This window comes from Cottoperca gobio, chromosome 22 (genome assembly GCF_900634415.1).
Source record: "Cottoperca gobio chromosome 22, fCotGob3.1, whole genome shotgun sequence".
NCBI lineage: Eukaryota > Metazoa > Chordata > Actinopteri > Perciformes > Bovichtidae > Cottoperca > Cottoperca gobio.
In genome coordinates this window covers 11,548,861-11,570,446 of record NC_041376.1, presented here as the reverse complement: position 1 = coordinate 11,570,446, position 21,586 = coordinate 11,548,861, and the positions used below count along the sequence as shown (strand labels likewise).

The following is a 21,586-nucleotide window of genomic DNA, read 5'->3' as shown; positions in this document are numbered from 1 at the left end:
TTGTTTATTCAGATGTAGAAAAAAACGAATAGGTCAATATAAATCTTGCACTACTATAACTTGACAAATTAATAACAAATAAATCACTAAATCAATCAACATGACAAGAGCATGCTGGATTGCAGGATGTCTATTTTCATGACCTTTTTGTAGTGTAATTTTATCATTAAGAAAAAATGTATTTACTTTGTTCATCCTTCGACCAAAGCATCAAACACTATACTGTTAGATAAGTACATTGAAAACCCCAAAATGGTGCTTTTCTTGCACTGTTAATAGCCCAAAGCACTTGAATAGCGGAAACTGAATAAATGACAAGCGGATCTCCGATTAACACCTTTTGGGGGAGCACCTGAATGCACCATTTGTCACGGCTGAGATCATCCGCTCAGTATGGAGCATGCGCAGTGGACGGCGGTCTGGGAGTGTCTGAGCGGCTCGTTAGACGTGAATCCAACCCGCAGTCGCTGAACCCGGGAGCATCTGCATGAACAATGAACCGGCTGACTTGGACGGAAATGATTTGGTGAAACGGAGATGAACAAGGTGATGGGATTGTAAAACGGCACTGATTTTTCTGGATATCTGTGCTGTGAATGACCTCTAACGGTACAGAGAATTAGTAATTTCTAATACTTTGCTGTCTGCACAGTCAATCCTCTTACAGGGTGTGAGCGTTACAATGGCGTGCTTGTGTTGGCTTGTTGATGAACTTTCACAGTATAGTCATTAAAATAGGCTACACATCCAAAGGCTTTATTACCTTAGTGTCTTTATTTATTTATTTACATGGACATGTGGTTATTGAATGGCCTACAGTCTACTAGATTTGACCAAAGAGCTGAATAGTTACAGCAAAGCCATTCTTTATACCAAAAAGGATGCATTTTTTTTAATTCTTAACTGGCTCTAACTACAGGGGTGCGTTTTTATTACAGCAGATCCCCTCCACTGCATTGACATTTTGTTTTATATATTTGTGGCACAAGCTGTTTGATGTCATGAGTTGGCCATCTGTTGTGGGAACCTACTTAAACCTGCAAGCAGATAACCAGTGAAAGGTCCAGTCTGGACGTTTCTGTGCCTGGACTCAGTTGGCTTCCTGCTGGTTGTGGAGGAATAAGAGGGATGCTGAGGGCCACTATGTGCTCAGTGGAGCAGAGAGATGAGGAGCAGGAGGATGAAGCCGAAGAAGAGTTGAGGGATGGAGGGGTGCCTTTCTATGTGAACAGAGGAGGCCTCCCGGTGGATGAGGAGACTTGGGAGAGGATGTGGCGTCATGTGGCTCGAATACACCCCAACGGTGAAGCTTTGGGGAAGGAGACCCGGGGTGCCACTGACCTGCCCAAGGTAAAGTTGCAGCTGGTTATACATTACAGGAGTGCACGCCACACTATGTCTGTGAAACTTACACGTGGTGGAGAAACAATTTACACCCATGTGATGTGGGGAAATTTTGAGTGGCTGTGTTACTACGCAGTCCCACATGACTGATAGATGTGTTACTAAATGGACTTAAAATACTCCACTGTAAATGATTTTTTTTTCCATCACAGTAATAAAATAAAATGCATGTTTTGTCCAGTCCGCCCTGCATGGTACAATTGCACACTATGGATGTTCTAAACGCAGAAGAATGGCATTTTTTAATTCATTTCTCATGTTTGTGGTTAAAGAGCCATTAAGATGCTCTTGCCATTAGTTAGCTGAATAGTGAAGAGCACAGAGGTCACACAATTCGACATTCTTCAGCTTCGATGAATAATTGGATTGTACAATAGTGATGCAGTTGTTTGGATGCTCTGTCCCACAGATTCCAATACCAAGTGTGCCTACATACCAACCTACCACCACTATCCCACAGCGCCTGGAAGCCATGCAGAAATACATCAGGGAATTGCAGTATCCTTTGACTGCGTTATTATTTAGTGTGTTTCAATGTTTTTGACATAGTTGGAAATATATATTTTGATATTAATGAAATGGATGTTAAATAGTGTACAAACTACCTTTTTGTTAATTCTACTGACCCACTGTTTTTGGCACACTTTATGGGTCAAACATCAGAGCGTAGGCCATTGTAGATACTCTATTCAATATTAAGCTTTATGTTCAGTCAATTCATCCATAATTAACCAACAACAATGCACTATAAGTGGTTGTCTCTTCTCCCCACTGCACAAAGCAGAGCATTCTCCCAAATCATCTATTATGGTATGACCTTAACTGTGTCCTACAGGTACAATCACACAGGAACGCAGTTTTTTGAAATTAAGAAGAGCCGGCCTCTTACTGCGTAAGTACATTTTCCTCTTTTACCCAAGACTTAGCACCAGTGATGGACTCATAGAAGTTAATGTCAGCAGTCACAGGATGTCTGCGACGATGTTTGTTGATTTTTTATGGTCTTAGCCTGCGCTGCTAATGCCTGATGCGTGTGGATCAGCTGTATCTCCCCAGGGCTCTGTGAGCAGAAACTAACGTCAAGCAGTGCGAGGCCTGGAACACAATTTTCCTGACCTCGCTTTATTAGATTAATTATATATATTTATTTTTTCCCTGGCTCATGGAAAATGTGTGTATGCATTTGTAGTGCAGTCAGTGGTGTCTTATATCACAGATGATCATTAAAAGTGTTACTCTCTTGTTCCATTGTCCTACGCAGGTTGATGGACATTGCTAAAGAGATGACGCGGGAGGCTCTGCCAATCAAATGCCTGGAGGCGGTGATCCTGGGGATGTATCTTTACAGCAGCAGGTCATGTTGCACGAACCTTTATATGCTATGAATCTTCCAATTGTTTTGTATATTTAATTGCAATGATCGTAGAGACTGAAAGCTTTTTTTTATGTGCACTGAGCTGACATGGTTTGTTAATGGGGCGTGATGTGTTTTTTAGCAGAATGACTGAAGTACATTGTCTTTCCAAATGTTTCCTTGACCCACCTTCGTTTAGTTACCTCACCAACAACATGCCTGGTGTGGAGCGCTTCCCCCTCAGCTTTCAGTCTAATTTCTCAGGGAACCACTTCCACCACATCGTGCTGGGAGTTCACAGCGGGGGACGCTTCGGCGCGCTGGGCATGAGCCGGAGGGAGGACCTCATGTTCAAGCACCTGGAGTTCCGGACGCTGATGGACTTGGTGCAAGAATACGAAGGAGCCTACAGGGGCTACTGGCACACCCTGCGCAAGGTCAGGATCGGCCAGTACGTGTCCCACGACCCTCACAGCGTGGAGCAGATTGATTGGAAACATTCGATTCTAGACGTAGACAAGCTGACCAAGGAGGAGCTACGGAAGGAGCTGGAGAGACACACTCGGGACATGAGGCTGAAGGTACGGCACAGTAATCACAAAAAGGTTGTCTGTAGTGGAGCTTTCTTAAGCATTATGATTGGCAGTGCAGAAGTCTCATTTTGCTGCTGACACCAGTACAAGCGGATGGAGCTCAGACAATGATGATGCTGCTCATTAGATTTCCTTTGACGTGCTGCCTCTTCATGCACGGTGACACAGAGTTGACCCGGCTATTTGAGGAGCGATTTATCTCAAACGATGCTCTCTCATCACCTCTCGTGCTATCATAATGAAGGCAGCCTTGATGCTGAGCTGTGTGTATAATAAAACTAAATGTGATGGCTTCACTCTGCCCTGCCTTGCTTCATGCACGGTCGGCGCAATCCATCAATAGCTGATCTTTTACAGTGAGTGCTCTGCACAATCACGTTAGAAATAAAGACCGATAGTTCAGCCACTGATACTGGGCCTCGCCCTGTTCAGCGAGGACACAAGCACAGTTGACTCACCCATGTGATTATTATACATGTGATTCTGTAAAGATGTTCTTATGTGCGAATTGTCTTCGCAGATAGGAAAGCCTGCACCACCCTCTCCCACCAAAGACAGGAGAAACAGCATGGGTTCACCCCTCAGAGTACCGAGCAGCCCCATACGCAGGATCAGCCGTGTTGAGAGACGGTATGATTAATCATGTGCTCATAGTGGTTTTGCTCCTACAAATTGGAGAAGTAGTTAATGAATTAGTCACCGTTTTCTTGTCTCATCTCTTTGTTGTCTGTTCTGTTGCAGTCCCTCTGGAGATAAGAAGGTTGTGGAGCAAAAATCGGCCGCAGAAATTAATGGATACCAGATTCGAGTCTGAAGAAGAATTTTAGCTTGTGAAGTTAAAAGGTACCACACACTTGTTTCACAGAGCCACTGACCCACTCTATGGCTTAATTCTTTGTACCCATTGACCTATTCACGGGATGCGATGTTGAATAGGTCACCAGCAACTTTTCCTCTCAAAACAAATGCCTCATTCAGCTTCCCTATGTCTACGTCGTTCAAGGCTTTTTCTGAAGCAGTTACTGTGCATAGTAATTGGTGCTGGCAAAGCTCCCAAATTATAAAAAGGGGACAAAAGTGCAGTACTTTGTAAACATTTTTAAATAACTGCAAACTCAACACAACAAGAAATATGACTCTTCCCCCGACGCTGGGCGAGACCACCACTCAGTGTAAATGTGCTGCTGGACATATCAAAGGTTACAGTGGTTCAACAAAAGCTCTTAAGGCTCGTCTGCAATCTGTAAAGTCGTACTGTAAGTGTGCAAATACATGTAATGTCCTTTTAAATCCATTTAGGTTCTGCTGGGCAGCAATTGCTTGTGTAGTGACTCGTTTGCAAACCACTACCCTTGTGCCTTGTGTGAAAACTCAAAGAGAAGGAAAAACACTTTTTATAACCTCCCCATTATTCTCATTGTCTAATTAATCACATAAGCAGTGTAACAGAGGTTACAAAATACTGAAAGTTAATGAATATCCAGATGCTAGCATGTTAAGCACGCTATTTACCTTATCGAGGGTTGAATACACAATATACGAAAGTATATTTAAGAGTATGAAGTCATCTGTAGTGATAATATGAGAAGCAGTTATTCTGGCACATTAACCAAGACGAGTATCAAGGTGACTGACCTCATCCGCATTTATTGTAGATGTAAAGTAACAAGAAGTCGGTTTATATGAACGATGTAACTGCTTTATATATACATTGTTTATAACTTTTATTTGTAGCAACTTTATCTGATATTTCACTAGCCTTAAGTGGTATGACTTCCACTTAAGCTAAGGTGTAAAGATGTTTGTTTACAGCACTTTTATCTGCATTTTGTATTTTATTATTGGAAATTCTTGTCATTTTATACTTCCCTCAGTGTTGGTGATCACCAGTAGACCAATATTTACCACACACTGTTTTGAACATGTTGCCACAGTCAACATTTTAAAGTGTACATTTGGTGTTGTCCATTTTCATTTCAGTGCTATATAAACACAAATGTTTTGTACCAAAAGTTGATTTCCAGGATCACAATAAAAGGTGCAAAGTGGCAACACAATTTGTTTTTCCAATTTCAATTTTGTGAGAATAGGATTTGTTTTTGTTGGTACGAACTCATTATGTACTTAATTACCTTGTTCTTATTTAAGCAGTCTGGGTCCAAAAGAAGTCAGTGATTAATCAGTAAGTCAGCTGTGATTAGTTGTCAGGCAGGGAATGACGCCAGTTCTCTGTCGACCAATAGTTCAAACTGAGCACAGGGTGGCTTCAGTTCAAGGCTTTTGGCACTAAGGCAGATGATGAAGAGAGCAGACTCCAGAGATCTCTTAACACTTCCTGTTAAGTTTACACAAAGGAAACGTAAGGCCAACAACTCCATAAAAGGGAAGCATAAGCCGCTGTGTGCAGCAAGACACTGGATTAGAACACTTAAGTGGGGCAAGTTGTTCACCTTCTAGATCTCAGAATATGTGGAGGATAAACTCTGTAGACAAAAGTAACACTGCAGCTGCATTCAATGAAACCCAGTCAGCAAGGAGCCACTTTCATGCGTAGGCCAGTATAGGAACTCAGAAAGGGCTTTGAGTTAAAATACTGTCACGTCACAAGGCACTACTGTAAAACCACGTGTGAGAGAAAGAGACGAGTTGTGAGCTCCTTAAAACTAACATTTATTCATTTTGTGGCCGTTGCCTCTGAATTATGAGGAGATCGTTATGAATATAAACAAATCCCTCTCCACCCTTCCAGATGTCAAACACTTTGTCCACTAGTGTTTGTAAGATATAGAAACAGAAGGTATAATGATCTATTTTGGGGGGGGGGGGGGGTGCATTTGAAGGGGGAAGAAAGACCCATCCTATCTTATTCCTCTATCCATTAAAGTTTTCGACTCATGGGTTATTGTATTATATGGCAAATATATTTACATAGCGCACTGACAAGAGCGAGCGACATCTCACTGATGGTAATCACCTCTGCAGACATTTTATAGCCCACACAACACAAAGCTCTTACTGAGCTCCATCATGCATGAACACTCATATCTTAATGAATTATTCATCCATGCATCAACCAGACGTCTTCTCCCTGACAAACTGAGTGCCTCAGTGTAGTGGGATGGGAGGGGCCGAGCCAACATTCAGGTCACAATCTCAGCACCAGACCAGGCAGGAGACACAGAGAGGCAGACACCAACTGGAGGATTTAATGCTGGTGGATGCGTTTAACTTTGCTACATTATAGATCCAGGACAGAGCTTAACACACCTGGAGGCATCTTTGGGTTTTATGTAATGTGTTGACAAGAAAAAATTATGGAGCCACAATTTGATGGAAAATATTTATTCAATATTTTAACATCTAAGAAAATACCACCGACTCAGAGAAATCTTTGAAAATTAAATTTTAAATATATTTTAAAAAGTGACAGAAGCTGAACAGGTCAGTGTCTAATCACACCAAGTGGAATTAAAGCACTTTAGCATTTAAAAATAAAAAAGTATCATTACAGCATCCTTAATAAGATGAGTCATATCTCAGTCAATTATCTGGAACAAGACTGAATGTTGGCTTCCATTATTTTTTCTGGCTCTTTTGAACAAAAAAAAACTAAACAAACTTCTATTTAGTTAGAAAACTTTAATCCTTTGATGCCATAAGTGAACCACAAGTAACGGTATTCATACGAACAAAACCAAATGTGTACGGAGCAAGACCTGAACCCTTTTGAACGGAAATATGCTCATATTCTGATATCACTTTGAGTTCACTCAGTCTCTTCCATCATGCAGCATTCAGGTCCAGCTGGAATTTCGCCAGAAGACTGAGATGGTCGGAGGGGAAAATGTGATTTGGCAAGCCCCTCAACGACCATAAGTGATCCTCTGATAGGAGGCTGAGAGAACCAATCAGCTTCAGACCCTCACTCACAAAGTCACCAGCTGAGAAAACAAACAAAACAAATAAGTTATCTACATTAGCAAATTGATTCAGAGCTGTATACCTTCGTGTCATGTCCTCATACCGTTCTCATCCCACACTAAGCTGCGTCTTGGGCTGTAGAAGATATAATCGACGGTAGCTGCCCCGTCAGAGTGCTGGGTCGTGACTTCTGAGTTGCCAAAGCCTGGAAGAAGATGTTTGTAGACCGACTCCAGGGCTAACCGATGACTGATGGTGTGGCTGAACCTGTGACACAAAACTTATGACTAAAATCTCATCTCAAGTTTCACCTAATTGAGTTTTTACTCCCTCTTTGTGCATCTTGTCGTTTTATAAATCACATTCACTGTGTGATAGGTGACATAAAGAATTCATATTTATTGATTAGGGTAGCTTTACATTTTAAACTAACCTTTTATCAGGCAGATTTTCCCTTGAAGCCTCTGTGCATAAAAAGAAAGAAGACCCAGGTATTCAAACCACTACGGTAAGAAGTGATGTTGGGTTTGTGTATTGTAAGCCTGTACCTGGTGTGTTGTCAGTCACGCCTGGGATCGTCTCTAATTCCAGAGGACGGACGCATGCAGCAGGACAGAAGCGCAGCTGGCGCATGAAGTCATGACTGTACTGACCTTTTCCTACACAGGAAGAACAAATATAGGATAGGAAGTGAGGTGTGAGAAGAAATGAAACTCAGTCTGAAACTCACTATGGATCAAGATAACAACAGAAGGTACAACAACATGCTACGACTTCAAACACTGACTTGATTTCTGACTCTGGCTCTTCAATACGTCCTTCACAGTAGTGTACTGGCAGCTGTCAGTGATACCCAGAGAGCTGGGCCACAGGGGGGCAAACAGTCTGTGACCATAGGCTTTGTGTGACAGATCCTCTTGACCTGATATCTGTTGGACATGGTGAATACATACATCAGGTTTACAGAGGTCATTTCTGCAAGCATCATGGCAGAACAACTGAAACAAAAAGCCTAATATAACTATTCCAAATAAGTCCACATTTGGGAGATTAGCTTCTCTGAAATGACTTTTCTAGGCAATGATGCTAAATTGTTTTTTGCAGTTTTAGTCTCACCGATAAGGCTGCAGCAAACAATTATTTTCATTATTGATTAAACTCTAGTCCAGGGGTCTTCAACAGCGGGTCCGCGGAGGTACTGCAGGGGGGTGGGGGTGGACCCCCCCGTCGCACGGACCTCTTCCATACAATATATACAGTAGGGGGTCCCTGCACCACGCTACACCAGTTTAGGGGTCCTTGGCCTGAAAAACGTTGAAGACCCCTGCTCTAGTCTATAAAATGAATCATAATAAAATAAGTGAAAAATGTCAATCCCAGTTTCTCAAAGTCCAGAGTGATGTCTTGTTTTGTTTATTATGATACAAAAACAGAGAAAAAATTAATTAGGAAATCTCCATATTTGAGAGGCTGAAAACAAATGATTTTAACGATTACTCGATTATCCAAATAGTCGGTGATTATTTTCCGACGGACTTATCATTGCAGCTCTACTCACCATCCATGCAGGTAGACCCTGGAAGTAGAGCTTTCCGGTGGTAATCAGCTGGTATAGAGGCATAGAGGGAACAGAGTTAAAGTCCCCACAAAATATAAGGTTACAGTGTTCGCCTTTGGCCTGACAGGACTTCACCACACTGTCAATTTCTGCCAGCATTATGGCTAGCTGAGCCAACTTCACATCACCCCTCCTGGGGTTAAAGAGCAGGTGGGTGTTGGCCACGCAGAGGGGTGGGCCCTTTGCCTTGACCTCTGACCCCTGCAGTACCACTGGCCGAAGCAACAAAACAATGCCCACATTGTGCCGGTCCAGCAGCTCAATCTCAGGCCTGAAGAACTCCAACATGGTGACCGATACTTCAAAGAAGCACCTGCTACGGTAGCATGTAGCACAGCCGTCTGTCTTGGTCCCTGTACGCCGCTTGTACACACAGGTGTAGCCTGGAGTGACAACATGAAGAGACAATATATGTAACGTCTTTGTAATAACATAAGCCAACAGGATTGTTGCACTTTATTTACTCAGATGACTTACCCATCTGAGACAGGACTGGATACAGTTGTTCATGGTAGTGGTTCTCCTGAACTTCTTGGAGACACAGAATCTACAGAGAGCACACACAAGTTATTAGTAGACACCTAAATATTACAATGTATCCAGTTTGCATTTATGAATGAAACAAAAGACACATGTACAGTACATTCTGAATCAGCCGGCACTTGACTCACATCTGGTTCCCATTTCTGGATTTCCTCTAGTAGTAGGCTGCAGCGGTAGCTCCAGTCGAGCACCTCCAGGGGGCAGTGTGTGTACAGCTCCTGGTTGGCCTCTAGTAGGTCATCAGCAAGGATGTTGTAGGACATAACAGTGAACGCCATTGAGGCCTTTGTGAATGTGAAGGACTCTGCAGCAGTGGCCCTCTCATCCATCTCCTTCCATACTCTCCACATTACTGGGTGGAAAAAAAACACATGCATACAAGTCTGGATATTGAACTACTGGCGAGTTTACACAAATCTCACTACAGTGGAAATGTTACAATAGAGAAAGCCAAAAATTAAACTGTTCCAGCAAAGGGAGAGATCTGATTCTCACCTTCAAATGGCACTGTCGGCTCTATTGGAGGGTAGTAGCTCACGGCAGGAAATTGCCACAGTGGGCACTGCATTTCTTCTGCCAGGCCAGGTCCTGCAGGAAAGTGCCAGCCAGCTTGTGCATCATGCTGCCCACTGAGTTTAAGGTGAGTTGGAGTGTTTGAGAGAAGGGAGAGAACTCCCAGCTTCAAACTGCTTTCCTCACCATCTCCATCAGCAGTCGGAACCACATATTCATCCCAACACTCAGTTTCTTCAGCTGGAGGCATTGACTCTTCCAAGCTTTGTATTTGTTCTTGTACTGAACGGGTTGTTTCTTGTATGCTTGGCTCAGCTGGAGTTACTGACTCTTCCAAGCTTGGTATCTTTATCTTTTTCCCAAATTGACTTTGGGTTTCTTGAATGCCGTCCTCAGTTTGCAGGCACTCTAATTGTGGCATAAGAGTTTGCTCTGGACTAATGTCCACAGATGGAAAAACACTCCAATCCTCTGTGTTTTGCTTCAAATGGAACACCTCATAAGGATAAGTTATTTCCCCATCCTCTTGCTTAGGAGCTGCAGATTTGACCTTACTCATTTTTAAAGCAACCTCATTCTTTGTTTCCTCATGCAGGCCAGCCATCAGCTGTTCTTTGCCTGTGTCTTTCTTTTCTGGGCTTGGTTCTTTCATCCTTTCTTTCGTCCCACTGCTTGGGCTGAGCCACTGGTCCAGCATGGTTTTCTGAGACTGGTTGAACCTTCTGGCTGCAACAGCACCACCATCCCACACTGCCTTGCCATTAATCACTGCAGGTGGGAGACTCTTCTTTGAGGCCTCTGTAAAACAAGATTAGTGTTGGAAGACACTGATGCATTCATACTAACTTGAAACATACGGAGCTCTTAGCTTGTGCCATTGGTTTGCTAAATTAATGACAACCAGTGTTAAATGAGATACATAAAGCGGTCTTACTAAATATATAAAAACAAAACAGTCACACGTGGGTAGTTTGTGATGTCACGTGGGACGTCTAGAAAGTGCGAGCTAAAAAAACAACAGGTGCAAGCCAAAACACGTTACACGAGCTAAAGGTAGAGCTAGCGGAATAGCAATAACATAATGTGCCATACATTTATGTTTTCAAGGAGTAAATATAAGCTCACATTGTGGAAGCACAAGAAAAGCGTGCACCGAGTTTTAGTTTAAATCACCATGCTAACGCTCGCGCCAACTAATGTCGAGACAAATTGCTCAGTCAGCAGCCAACTAAACTTAACGTTAACAACCGATAGCTCTTAAACTGAAATGCAAATAGTGACACAGTCACTTTCAAACACGGACAACTTTTCAGTCGTGCTGTAAGATTTACCTGAGTGTCGACTGGTCACGTACAGCGACAGTGGGTAGAGCGCATAGTACAACAGACTGCCGATCATGTTTATGAAGTCAGCGCAGCATGCGCGTTGTGGAGTTGTTAGTTGCAGTGTGCAATTGTGCACATACACTTTTCTGTGTTGCCTCAAGCCACAACTTTTCAGTCGTGCTGTAAGATTTACCTGAGTGTCGACTGGTCACGTACCGCGACAGTGGGTAGAGCGCATAGTACAACAGACTGCCGATCATGTTTATGAAGTGAAATCAGCGCATGCGCGTTGTGAAGTTGTTAGTTGCAGTGTGCAATTGTGCACATACAGTTTTCTGTGTTGCTTCAAGCCTTGTTGCGTTTCCTCACTGTAATGTTCTGGTTCTGAATGTGTATAGTTGATGTTGACAGCCATTACCTACACAAAGCCTACATGTGTCACACTGCAGGGAGGGGTAGCCTACTTGGGATTAGGAGCGGCTAAAATAATATGAAAATGTACAGCATCCTATAAAATGCATTTTTATAATTTTTAAATGGTCTACGTACAGTTTTGCTTGGAGTAACTAAACAAAACACAGCATAGTAACCACACTAATGCATAAATTGTTGATGTCACTACACATGAGACATTATCTGAGGGGTAGAATTACCTGCTGGACAGCACAGGCCTATTTCATTTCACAGTGCTAGCCCATACAGAACACACAGGGATAAATGAACAAATAATAACCTGAATACTGCATTCCCTTTGAGTCCGGGAAATGGTTTAAAAACAGGACATATACTCTGACAGCATACAACAATGTTGACGCTGTCTTTTGAGTCCCTCTGCTTAAAAGATGATGATTATCCATCCCCAACCCAACAACAGGGCACGAAGGATGAGTTTGACACAGACTTAGAGTCGGATGGTAAGTACATTACATTAATTCTTGGAGTTCCTGGGTAAATATAGTATAAGCCATGTTGTTGTTCTTACTGTGAAGCTGTAAATGTACACTGTTAATTCATAACCATGTGGTATAAAATAAAACATTAAAAAAACAATGCAAATAAATGGCTTGTTTGTGTTGCTGTAAAAACACATTAATTACTGTATGTATAGCGTATGTAAGGGCCCATACAGTGTTACTCATACTCATTTCTAGAAAAAGAGGAGAGCAACAAGGAGATGTCTATATCTGAAGTGTACCTCCAGGCCTGCAAGCTGCTCGGTGTGGTGCCAGTCTCCTACTTTATACGAAACCTCGACTCTACAACCATGACCCTCAGCCACCATGGGCTAGGACCTTTGGGGTGCAAGGCACTTGCTATTGCTTTAGTGGTGAGTTTAAAATGTATGTTATTAAGTGTGACTTTTTTTAAATAATTCATTTATGATAAACTCTATCTATTTAGGCTGATATGCATATCAACACTCTGGAACTGGCAGATAATCACATTCAAGCTGAGGGAGCCAAATACCTTGTGGAGATGCTGAGGGCTAATTTCACCATGCAGCACCTGGTACGTTGGAGTGAAAACATACCACTAGAGGGCACAAGTGCTTTTCAGGTGGCCTTTTCTCTTGACTATTAAAGTGTACCAGCATCTGTTTTTCTTTCAGGATGTGTCCAACAACTATCTGCAGTCTGCAGGAGCTGAGTGTATGGCTAAAGTGTTGCTGGACAATATTTCATTAAAGTCTATAAAACTTTCAGGTAATCTGCACATTAACATAAACCAGGCAAACAAACAATGATGGATACAAGTACAGGGTGGTAGTGGATATATAAAATATCTCACAAGATCAGTAAAATAACAGTCATAAGATTATTATTATTATTATTAGTCATGAGTATACTTATTTTGCATATTTATATTTTTTCCCAACAGGAAATGGATTTTCTGATGATGATGCTAAATATTTTGCAGATGTCTTGTCGGTAAGTCATCCAAACACTGACCTTTAAGCTATTAATCTTACGTTATTAAGTAACGGTATGTTATTTGGTTACTTTTGCAATTATAATGTTGCCAAAATGTTTACGTTTAGAGCAATTCCAGAATAAAGGAACTGGATCTGAGCCATAATGAGTTTTGTGGAAAAGGAGGGGAACATTTGGGACAACTGTTGGGTACGGTAACATTTACTAATCTTAATGTCTTTGTAGATGTGAATAAAGATATTGCTTTTCTTCATGAATGTAATGCCCAACAAGAGAAATGACCAGGGAAGTCTTATTCTCTGATTTTACCTTCCATTTCTACAGCAAACAACGAGGGTCTTGAGGTGCTGGATCTTAGCTGGAACCATCTCAGAATGAAAGGGGCTGTAGCTTTTTCTGCTGGACTCAAGGTTTGGATGTATAAGCAATCCATTTGATCTATGACTTGGTAAACAACACCTGATCACATTCTCCGTATTTAGGTGAATATGATGTTAAAACACCTCGACTTATCATGGAACGGTTTTGGGAATGAGGGTGCCCTTGCCATGGGAGAGGCCCTAAAATTCAACAACACTCTGGTGCACCTCAACCTCAACAACAACCGCCTCACCAATGAGGGCGTCGGCATGCTGTGCAGGGGCCTCGAGTTCAATGACACACTCCGAGTCCTACTGGTTGGTGGATGAGGTTGTGTTACGCTAACATGCATCGTCAGTGTGACGCAGGCAACATTAGAATGTGATGTTTTATTCTTATTCTCCTGTAGCTGGCTTACAACTCTTTAACAGTAGAGGGAGCACTGGCCCTGGTTAATGTGGTGAAGAACACACCTAGAACTGCCTTGGAGGAAATCAACATATGTGTGAGTTATTGTGGTGCCTCTGTCTGTCTGCCTGCCTGTCTCCCGTCCTGATCTGATTGTTCAGTTTTATCATCTGATCATATTTCAAACAAACCTTTCCATGTGAAATGTAGCGTAATTAATACCCTGTATGACTTGTCTGCACCATCAACATTTCTTTCCACCTTTTTACCAAGCAGAATGTGCTGGTAAATGAGACCTTTGTGCATCTGTTGGAGGTGACATGTCAGGAGCATCCCGGTCTGGATGTACAGTTTGGAGGTGTCGGAGGCTTTATCGCTAAGAAACCACCAAAACGCGTTGATCCAATGAAAGTCATCCAGGTCCGTTTTAGTCACCTATTGAGAATAAGTAGTACTAAAAAAATCTGGTTATATTCCAGAAGTAATTAAGTAATCTCATATTCAAAGTATAGAATAAGTATTTTAATGACATATTAAATCAGAAAAGCTGTCGAATGAAGGCTTTCTTTGTTTGATTCTGCATGTATTTTATAATAGTCAAAATCACTTCTCTCTCTCTCTCTCTCTTTTGAAGGATTATTTGGATCAACGCAAGCTACGCCTGTGGGATTTCTTTCGGAATATTGACAAAGATGGCACCATGCGAGTCCCTGTTGCTGACTTCAGAAAGGCGGTGCAGGTTTCCAGATAAACTGATATACTTATATGTGCAGAGTCAGTGACATTTGCAGGGCAGAATACCATGACATTGTCCTCTGAAATCATGCATGATGAGCTCTCTAGTCCTTCATACACAGTGAATCAATAAAAGCTTACTGAAAGGGACTGGTGAATCGTTTAAAGAAGAAACTTTGTGACTGACTGATTCTTTTGTCTGTTCTGTGAAACCATGATAGCAATCAAGTATTCCTTTGGATCGATACCAGATTGAGGAGCTGATTCAGAGACTTGATCGCGACAGGACAGGAATGGTAGACTACAGGTGAGCAGGTCTCTTACTGTTTAATCACACTCACAGGTGGGCCTTTTAAATGGTTTCACAGAGTAGGCTTTGGGTGTGTAAAGGTTTATAGATGCAAAACATTGAGTGATGACACTGCTGTTAATTTATACAGTTTTATCATCGTTTGATTAATGGTATAGTGTATTTTAGTTACGAATTTGGAATTTGTCGAGATGTTCACCTTGAGTGACATTGCAAAAAAGTGATGTATGTGTATTATCTGATGTTTCTGTGTAGGGGACTGGCAGATACAAGGAAACAGATGATGAGGGATCACCGCCGCCAGCTGAGGAAGGTTGAGTCCCGTCAGAAGAAAGAGAAGCAGAAGAGCGACCGCATTCTCAAGACCTTCCAGAGTGCAGTGGAGGCCGTAACACCACGCAGCTCCATGGTCATATCTCCAGGAGGTGTCAGAGATGATTCAAGTGGCCCTCAGCCCTTCTCTGCCACCCCTCTAAGTTCTTGGCACCACATTGTTATGTCCAACAGCAGTCGTTATTCCGTCTCTAATCTGAGCAATGAGCATATCCACCTGCCCATGTTAGGAGGCACAACGCCTTACCGTCCCACCAGTTCCCCAGCTATGCGTTCCTACTCCCAGCCAAACCTGCTGGATGACTCCCCTCGCTCTGCTCCAGGCAAGTCCGTCTCGGCCCAGGGTATGCGCTCCGATCCAGAGATGGGCCACAGCAAGCTAAGCCACACTGCTAACCAGCTGACCAGATCTAGGCCTGCTCTTGATGCCAAACAGCCAGTGGTTAAAGCCAGAACCAAGAAAGTAAAGAAAAAGAAAACCACAAAACATTTGGATAAAGACTCAAAGAGTCAAACTGTCAAGTGATTGTAAAACTCTGTAAAAATGATTTCAAATGTCATCATTATTGGCTACTTTGTTTCACACAATTATTTGAATAAAGATAGATTTGAATTATGTATCTTGTTTCTAAAGTGTGCACAGTATATTCAGCATTCAGACCATCTGGGGAGACAAAACAGTTAGAACTGTTAGATGGTAGACATTACATTACAGTTCATTTAGCTGACACTTTTGTCCAAAGCAACTTAAAAAACAATCATGAGGATACAACTCCAAACAGCAAGAATAAGTGCAACATACAAAGAACCTTTTTTTTTTTTTTTTTCTTTTCATTCGCCGAGCTGCAGTGCACCCATCAGTGATATGTTGTATTCTGTTGCACACCCAAGCAGGAGTGGGTGAAACAAAGCCTCCCAGTATTTAATTTCTGTTTGCTGAAGATAACATCAAGTGTTAAATGTTGTCCTTAGCTAACTGCGCAGTGAACTAGGACAGGTGATGCAACCTACACGAGGTTAAAACAGACTATATAAGCCCAGAAGTTCCTGCTATCTCAATCATTTAAACTCTGAATGCACCAAGAATGATCGGCACTCTGTACTTCTTAGCACTATTGAGCTCCACGATGGCCTCCGGGGTATGTATGGCATGATCAACTGATTCATCTTTATTCTTTGTGGCTCTCACATTAAAAGTTAATCTGAGCTACAGTATCAGCATGTGACCCTTTTTCTTTTGCCCCCAGCTCGTAGGCCTGTGGAATCAGGGGATTCCAAAGAATGAGACAGAAGGTGGAAGTGGGGACAGGTGTACTTGTGATGCCTTTTTGCCCAGTTCTACCTTTCCTATTAAAGACCTGGTGGTGGTACAGCAGACATCAGGGGAGATCTCACACAAACTGGACATGGAGATGGGCAAGGTGCTCTGGCATATTAGAAGCATGTGCAAATAAATTATAACATATTGAAAAATTAGTAAAATGTTCCTTTTATTTCAGCTGGACGATTACGAGACAAAGCTGACAGCATATGCAGAAAAGATAATAGAGCTGACAGCAGAAATAGAAAAAACGGAGAAGAACCCCGATGGCTACAAAGATGACATGAACGAGATGAAGGTGGAGATCAAACAAGTGGAGGCTCTGATTAAAGAGCTGCACCTCTCCACCAGAGGCTCCATCACTGTCTTTGAGTCTCTGCACGTACAGGTAAGTTCATTTGATGGTGGTCACCACATCAACAGACATGTTGCAAATCTACACAAGCAAAGCATGGGTTTACTCCCAGATCACATCCATGGTGGAGACCCTGACCAAGCTGGAGAAGACCTACGACAAGAACGTGGTTCTGATGTTGCGTCGGGAGTACGTCAAGGTGCAGCTGCAAGTAGAGGAGTGCGAGAGACGCCACCAGGAGCTTTTCAATCCCAACATTGGTAAACTCTTTGCCACTAATATTCACATCTAAATCTAATCCCTCTTTGGACTCTAATTGTTCCCCTCTTTCTCTCTGCAGGTTCTTGTGCACACACAGGTATCATCAAGGTCAGCAAGCCCATTGTAAGTCATCTGAATGCCCATCTTAATACGGCCTACAAATACGGAGGCTGGGGGAAAGATTCAAAGCCTGTTCCTGACCGAGCATCTATGTACTGGTACTCGGGGTACAGCAGAGGCATCATTGTTGACATCAGGTTCTACACCAACTACAAGAACCTAATTTTGAGAAATTACTTCCAGCATCACAAATTAAACAGCCACTGGGTTGGCACAGGGAATAATTTCATTATCCGTGACAACACTCTGTATTATCAGATCAACACGCCGTTCGCGTTGGCCAAGCTGAATTTCACCACCATGAAATATGAGTCCAGGGTGGTTCCTAGGGCGAGCTCCAGATTCTCCTACCCCAACTCCCCTAATCAGAACTTTGACTTTGCGGCTGATGAAAGCGGCCTGTGGGTGACCTACGCCACAGAGGAGTCCAGTGGTCATATGGCTATTGCTAAAATAAACGAGCTGTCTTTTGGGCTTGAGGAGGAGTGGCAGACTAGTGTCTACAAACCAGCAGTTAGCAATGCCTTCATGGTGTGTGGCGTTCTGTATGCTGTCAGAACAGTCGATATAAAAACCGAAGAGATATTTTACAAGTACGACACCAAAACCAAGCAAGAGAGCTTTGTCAGTGTTCCCATTGAGAGGTTCCAGGATAAGTTTTCCAACCTGCACTACAATCCCACTGACCAGAAGCTCTACATGTACAATGATGGCTACTATGTTAACTACCATCTGTGGTTCAACCACACTGCTAAAGCCGCTGTGAAACCATCACTTTTCCTGTTCTAAATCCTGATCTGCGGCGTACTGAAGTATCACATCTTATGAAGGATGATTATATCTTTCTTTTTTTCCCTTGTAGTTCATGCAGTGCATCCATTATCCTTCCTGTTGATTGCTAATAAATTATCTCAAGCATCGCAAAAGTGTCAAGTGTGTCCTTGTTCATATTCTCATGAATAGAGTGCATTATTTTATAATGAATATTCACCTCACTCCCTTCACCCACTCATTCTACATTTTCAAACTGAAGTATTGTTTATTTACATTTGTTCTGACACTGAAAGAAAGTAGACATAAAGAACAAGATTCTGATTTATAATGGAAAATGTAACTTTCAAGACCTGTTTTCCTATTTATTCGATCTAATAAGTATAAACATCCATACAAAAGGAGGAATGTGTTTCCACTATAACGAGCATTTTTAGGTATATACTGTATATATACTTTATTCTAAATGCTGGATAGCAGGATCAAAAAATCAATTTACTGTATTGATTTTTGCTTTCTCTGTTTTTCTAATGAGTCTATAAAAACTACCACTTTACAATTGGAGTTGCAACATAATACATATAGCACATATTTTAAAGTGCACACAGCAGTGCAATATATATTTTCCACTGAAGATATCTTTCGATATATATTTTAGATATCAATTTATTTTAGTTAATTAATTAAATTTTACCTTTATTTTCCAAGGAAGTCCCAATAACATCAAAAATCTCTTTTACAAGAGAGTATGGCATGGTAGCAGCTGTTCAAAATTACAGCACAATATACTACATGATATTTAAAAAGAAATCACAATAAAACAGAAGAATTGCAAAAGTAGTTCACTTGTGGCACAGTATCTCCTTCTTATGAGCCACGCTGTTCAAAGGCACCCCACCCCCAGGTCACATGCATAACATGACTGCAATTAACCATGTGGATGAGGAAACAATACAAAGAAGCAATTTGATTCTTTCATGCACATTATAGTGAGAACTAACATCCAGCATGATGACTATACAAACATACACAATCTGATAAGCAGGATAAATCATAAATCATTTAATTTGTTTATACAGCCTGAAACAGTGTTTTCCTGTGGATATAATGACCTATTTCTATAACACATACACCACTCAGTTAACAGGCCATCTTTCTCATCCACACCCCAATCTTCAGATCAGACCGGACGTGGAGGATCCCTCCAAAGTTATTGTGAGCAAACAAGGAAATTGCCATAAATCATAAACCGCTCATCTTACATTGAAGTTCCAGACAGCTCAGATAACAACTCTGGGAAGAGAGGTGTTTGTGATGATGTGATAAGAGATCTGTTTAAAAAGAGTACAATCAGGCCACCAAGGGGACACTTGAGTAAAGTAAGTAAACTGAGACATGATGCTACCAATTCTTCTGCTGCTCCTGCTGCTCAGTCATGCTTCAGCCTGGATTGTAAGTGACCCTTCTTTTCTATTAAAACATGCCGGTAGATCGGTCATTTATTATAACCAACTGGTGATATTATTATTATAATTTATTTTTCAGCCGGGACATGACTTGGAGTTTGTCAATGTGACTTCATCAGTGGGGGAGTCAGGTAAGTGCGTTTGTCACATTTATCTGCCTGAAACCACCTTCCCTGCCGACCGGGTTCAGGACTTGCAGCAGGTCAGCAAGGATCTGACCCTGGAGGTGGAAATTCAGATAAATAAGGTGCAGTAAGACCTATTAAGACTGAGGGCTTCCACAGCATTTATACATAATACATACAAATAAATACATTTTGGTGAGACATCATCATACTGATTCATTCTTCACTCTTTCAGATGATAAATTATCAGGGTATTTTCGAGGTCTACTTGAAGGAACTGGTGGACCTGACTTTGAGAGTGGACATACTGGAGAGCAGTTTTGACAATTTCATCAAACTGGACTTTGAGCTGCTTAGGATTGAGCTCACAGAGTTTGAGCTTCTGGTGTCTCGGCTCAAAGAATCCTTCAACTCCACCTCGCCCATATTTCACAGTCTCTACACTGAGGTAAAAAGAGACAATAAAAATAAAAAAAGCACTTTCAAATAACATGACTGTCATCATAATTTAAAAATTTTTTTTTTCATTTATGTGTTTATTCTTAGATCAGCAACATGACCCTCATCGTCAACCAACTGGAGACGTTCGACAAGAGCAACCTGGAGGTGACCCGCATTGAGTTAGCTAAGCTGCAGAAGAAGCTGGAAGAGATCCAGAAGGAGCAGGACTTCATCAAACCAGATATTGGTAAGGAAACTATATTCAGAAGATTGTGTATAATATCTTAAAGATCACATATTTCCAGCCAACATTTTCTTTTCTTTCCAGGCAACTGTAATCACACTGGAATCATGAGCATCAGCAAGCCAATGGTGGTCCACCTAAATGCTAATTTGAATGCAGGTTTTCAATATGGGGGCTGGGGGAAAGATTCCAAACCTACGAGAGGCTATGAATCGATGTACTTCTACGGTGCATACACCAGTCCCTCTGTGTATGACTTCTATTTGTACACCGACTATAAAACTCTAATTCTGAGGTCTTCATTCAAACACTATGATATACCAAGAGGGTGGGAAGGTACTGGTAACAATTACATTGTTCACAGTAACACCATATATTACCAGCACAACTCACCTTTCAGCATGAGCAAACTGAACCTGACCACTTCCAAATATGACTACAGAGTGATCCCAGCTGCTAGTACAGCGTTCTCATACAGTCACTCAGATAATCAGAACATGGACTTTTCAGCGGATGAAAATGGCTTGTGGGTAATGTATGCCTCGGAGGAGAGCAAAGGTAAAATTGTCCTCGCTAAAATAGATGAGAAATCTTTCGGCATCGAGAATGAGTGGAACACAGGTGCATTCAAAAGGACGGCTGTCAACGCCTTCATGGCCTGTGGAGTCATGTACGCCACCAGGTCAGTGAGTCTGAACACAGAGGAGATCTACTACTCGTTCGACACGAAGACCAACGAGGAGAAACACCTCAGCGTCCACTTCCAGAAGTTCCAGGAGACATACACCAACCTGCACTACAATCCCTCAGATCAAAAGCTGTACATGTACAACAACGGCTTCTATGTGTCCTACAATGTGAGGTTTAACAAAGAATGATGCCACCTCTTTGTGATCTACGTATTGTGATTGATACACTTGATCTGTAATCACTTTGTCACTGCAGATCTATAGATATGTACTGTAACACATAGCCTTTGTAGTTTCTGTCTTTCCTGAATAAAATCTAACGGAAGCATTCAAATTGTGTAAACTGCCTTAAGTTTTTTTTACATATAAATAATGCCATTGCAAAGTTACTGATACAATAGTAAAAAAAAACTGCACTATTAAAGATTAGTTGCAGATAATCTAA

The 21,586-nt window shown here is 41.8% G+C and overlaps 5 protein-coding genes across 9 annotated transcripts; 4 read left to right on the top strand and 1 right to left on the bottom strand.

Moving 5' to 3' along the window:
* Positions 1-408: 408 nt before the first annotated feature.
* On the top strand, positions 409-5,408 carry vash1 (vasohibin 1). 4 transcript variants are annotated; one of them, XM_029460750.1, is made up of 8 exons: positions 409-609; positions 1,045-1,350; positions 1,814-1,902; positions 2,240-2,296; positions 2,666-2,740; positions 2,958-3,339; positions 3,872-3,981; positions 4,093-5,408. In XM_029460750.1, exons 2-8 carry the CDS (start codon positions 1,129-1,131, stop codon positions 4,163-4,165), a joined length of 1,008 nt encoding a protein of 335 aa, XP_029316610.1. In that variant the 5' UTR covers positions 409-609; positions 1,045-1,128; the 3' UTR covers positions 4,166-5,408. The 4 variants fall into 4 exon arrangements, with proteins under 4 accessions (XP_029316610.1, XP_029316608.1, XP_029316609.1 ...); XM_029460749.1 differs by having other exon boundaries at positions 425-546; positions 942-1,350; XM_029460751.1 differs by having other exon boundaries at positions 461-546; positions 1,068-1,350.
* A 1,269-nt stretch (positions 5,409-6,677) lies between these two features.
* On the bottom strand, positions 6,678-11,592 carry angel1 (angel homolog 1 (Drosophila)). 2 transcript variants are annotated; one of them, XM_029460747.1, is made up of 10 exons: positions 11,465-11,592; positions 9,929-10,744; positions 9,562-9,785; positions 9,368-9,437; positions 8,831-9,273; positions 8,060-8,201; positions 7,821-7,931; positions 7,706-7,736; positions 7,376-7,539; positions 6,678-7,292 (listed from the first exon to the last, which is right to left on the bottom strand). In XM_029460747.1, the coding sequence occupies exons 1-10, from the start codon at positions 11,529-11,531 to the stop codon at positions 7,135-7,137; spliced, it is 2,226 nt and encodes a 741-aa protein (XP_029316607.1). In that variant the 5' UTR covers positions 11,532-11,592; the 3' UTR covers positions 6,678-7,134. The 2 variants fall into 2 exon arrangements, with proteins under 2 accessions (XP_029316607.1, XP_029316605.1); XM_029460745.1 differs by having other exon boundaries at positions 11,278-11,502.
* A 455-nt stretch (positions 11,593-12,047) lies between these two features.
* lrrc74a (leucine rich repeat containing 74A) lies at positions 12,048-15,874 on the top strand. The gene is made up of 13 exons (XM_029460752.1): positions 12,048-12,185; positions 12,423-12,598; positions 12,673-12,780; positions 12,881-12,974; positions 13,150-13,199; positions 13,310-13,391; positions 13,527-13,612; positions 13,685-13,879; positions 13,972-14,067; positions 14,247-14,390; positions 14,605-14,709; positions 14,927-15,012; positions 15,271-15,874. The coding sequence occupies exons 1-13, from the start codon at positions 12,077-12,079 to the stop codon at positions 15,872-15,874; spliced, it is 1,935 nt and encodes a 644-aa protein (XP_029316612.1). The 5' UTR covers positions 12,048-12,076.
* Positions 15,875-16,433: 559 nt separating this feature from the next.
* Positions 16,434-18,194, top strand: LOC115027717 (olfactomedin-4-like). Its single transcript, XM_029461193.1, has 5 exons — positions 16,434-16,487; positions 16,596-16,769; positions 16,848-17,057; positions 17,137-17,284; positions 17,365-18,194. Exons 1-5 carry the CDS (start codon positions 16,434-16,436, stop codon positions 18,192-18,194), a joined length of 1,416 nt encoding a protein of 471 aa, XP_029317053.1.
* Positions 18,195-19,574: 1,380 nt separating this feature from the next.
* On the top strand, positions 19,575-21,330 carry LOC115027706 (olfactomedin-4-like). The gene is made up of 5 exons (XM_029461182.1): positions 19,575-19,628; positions 19,722-19,889; positions 20,003-20,215; positions 20,314-20,455; positions 20,537-21,330. Exons 1-5 carry the CDS (start codon positions 19,575-19,577, stop codon positions 21,328-21,330), a joined length of 1,371 nt encoding a protein of 456 aa, XP_029317042.1.
* The last annotated feature ends 256 nt before the right edge of the window (positions 21,331-21,586 follow it).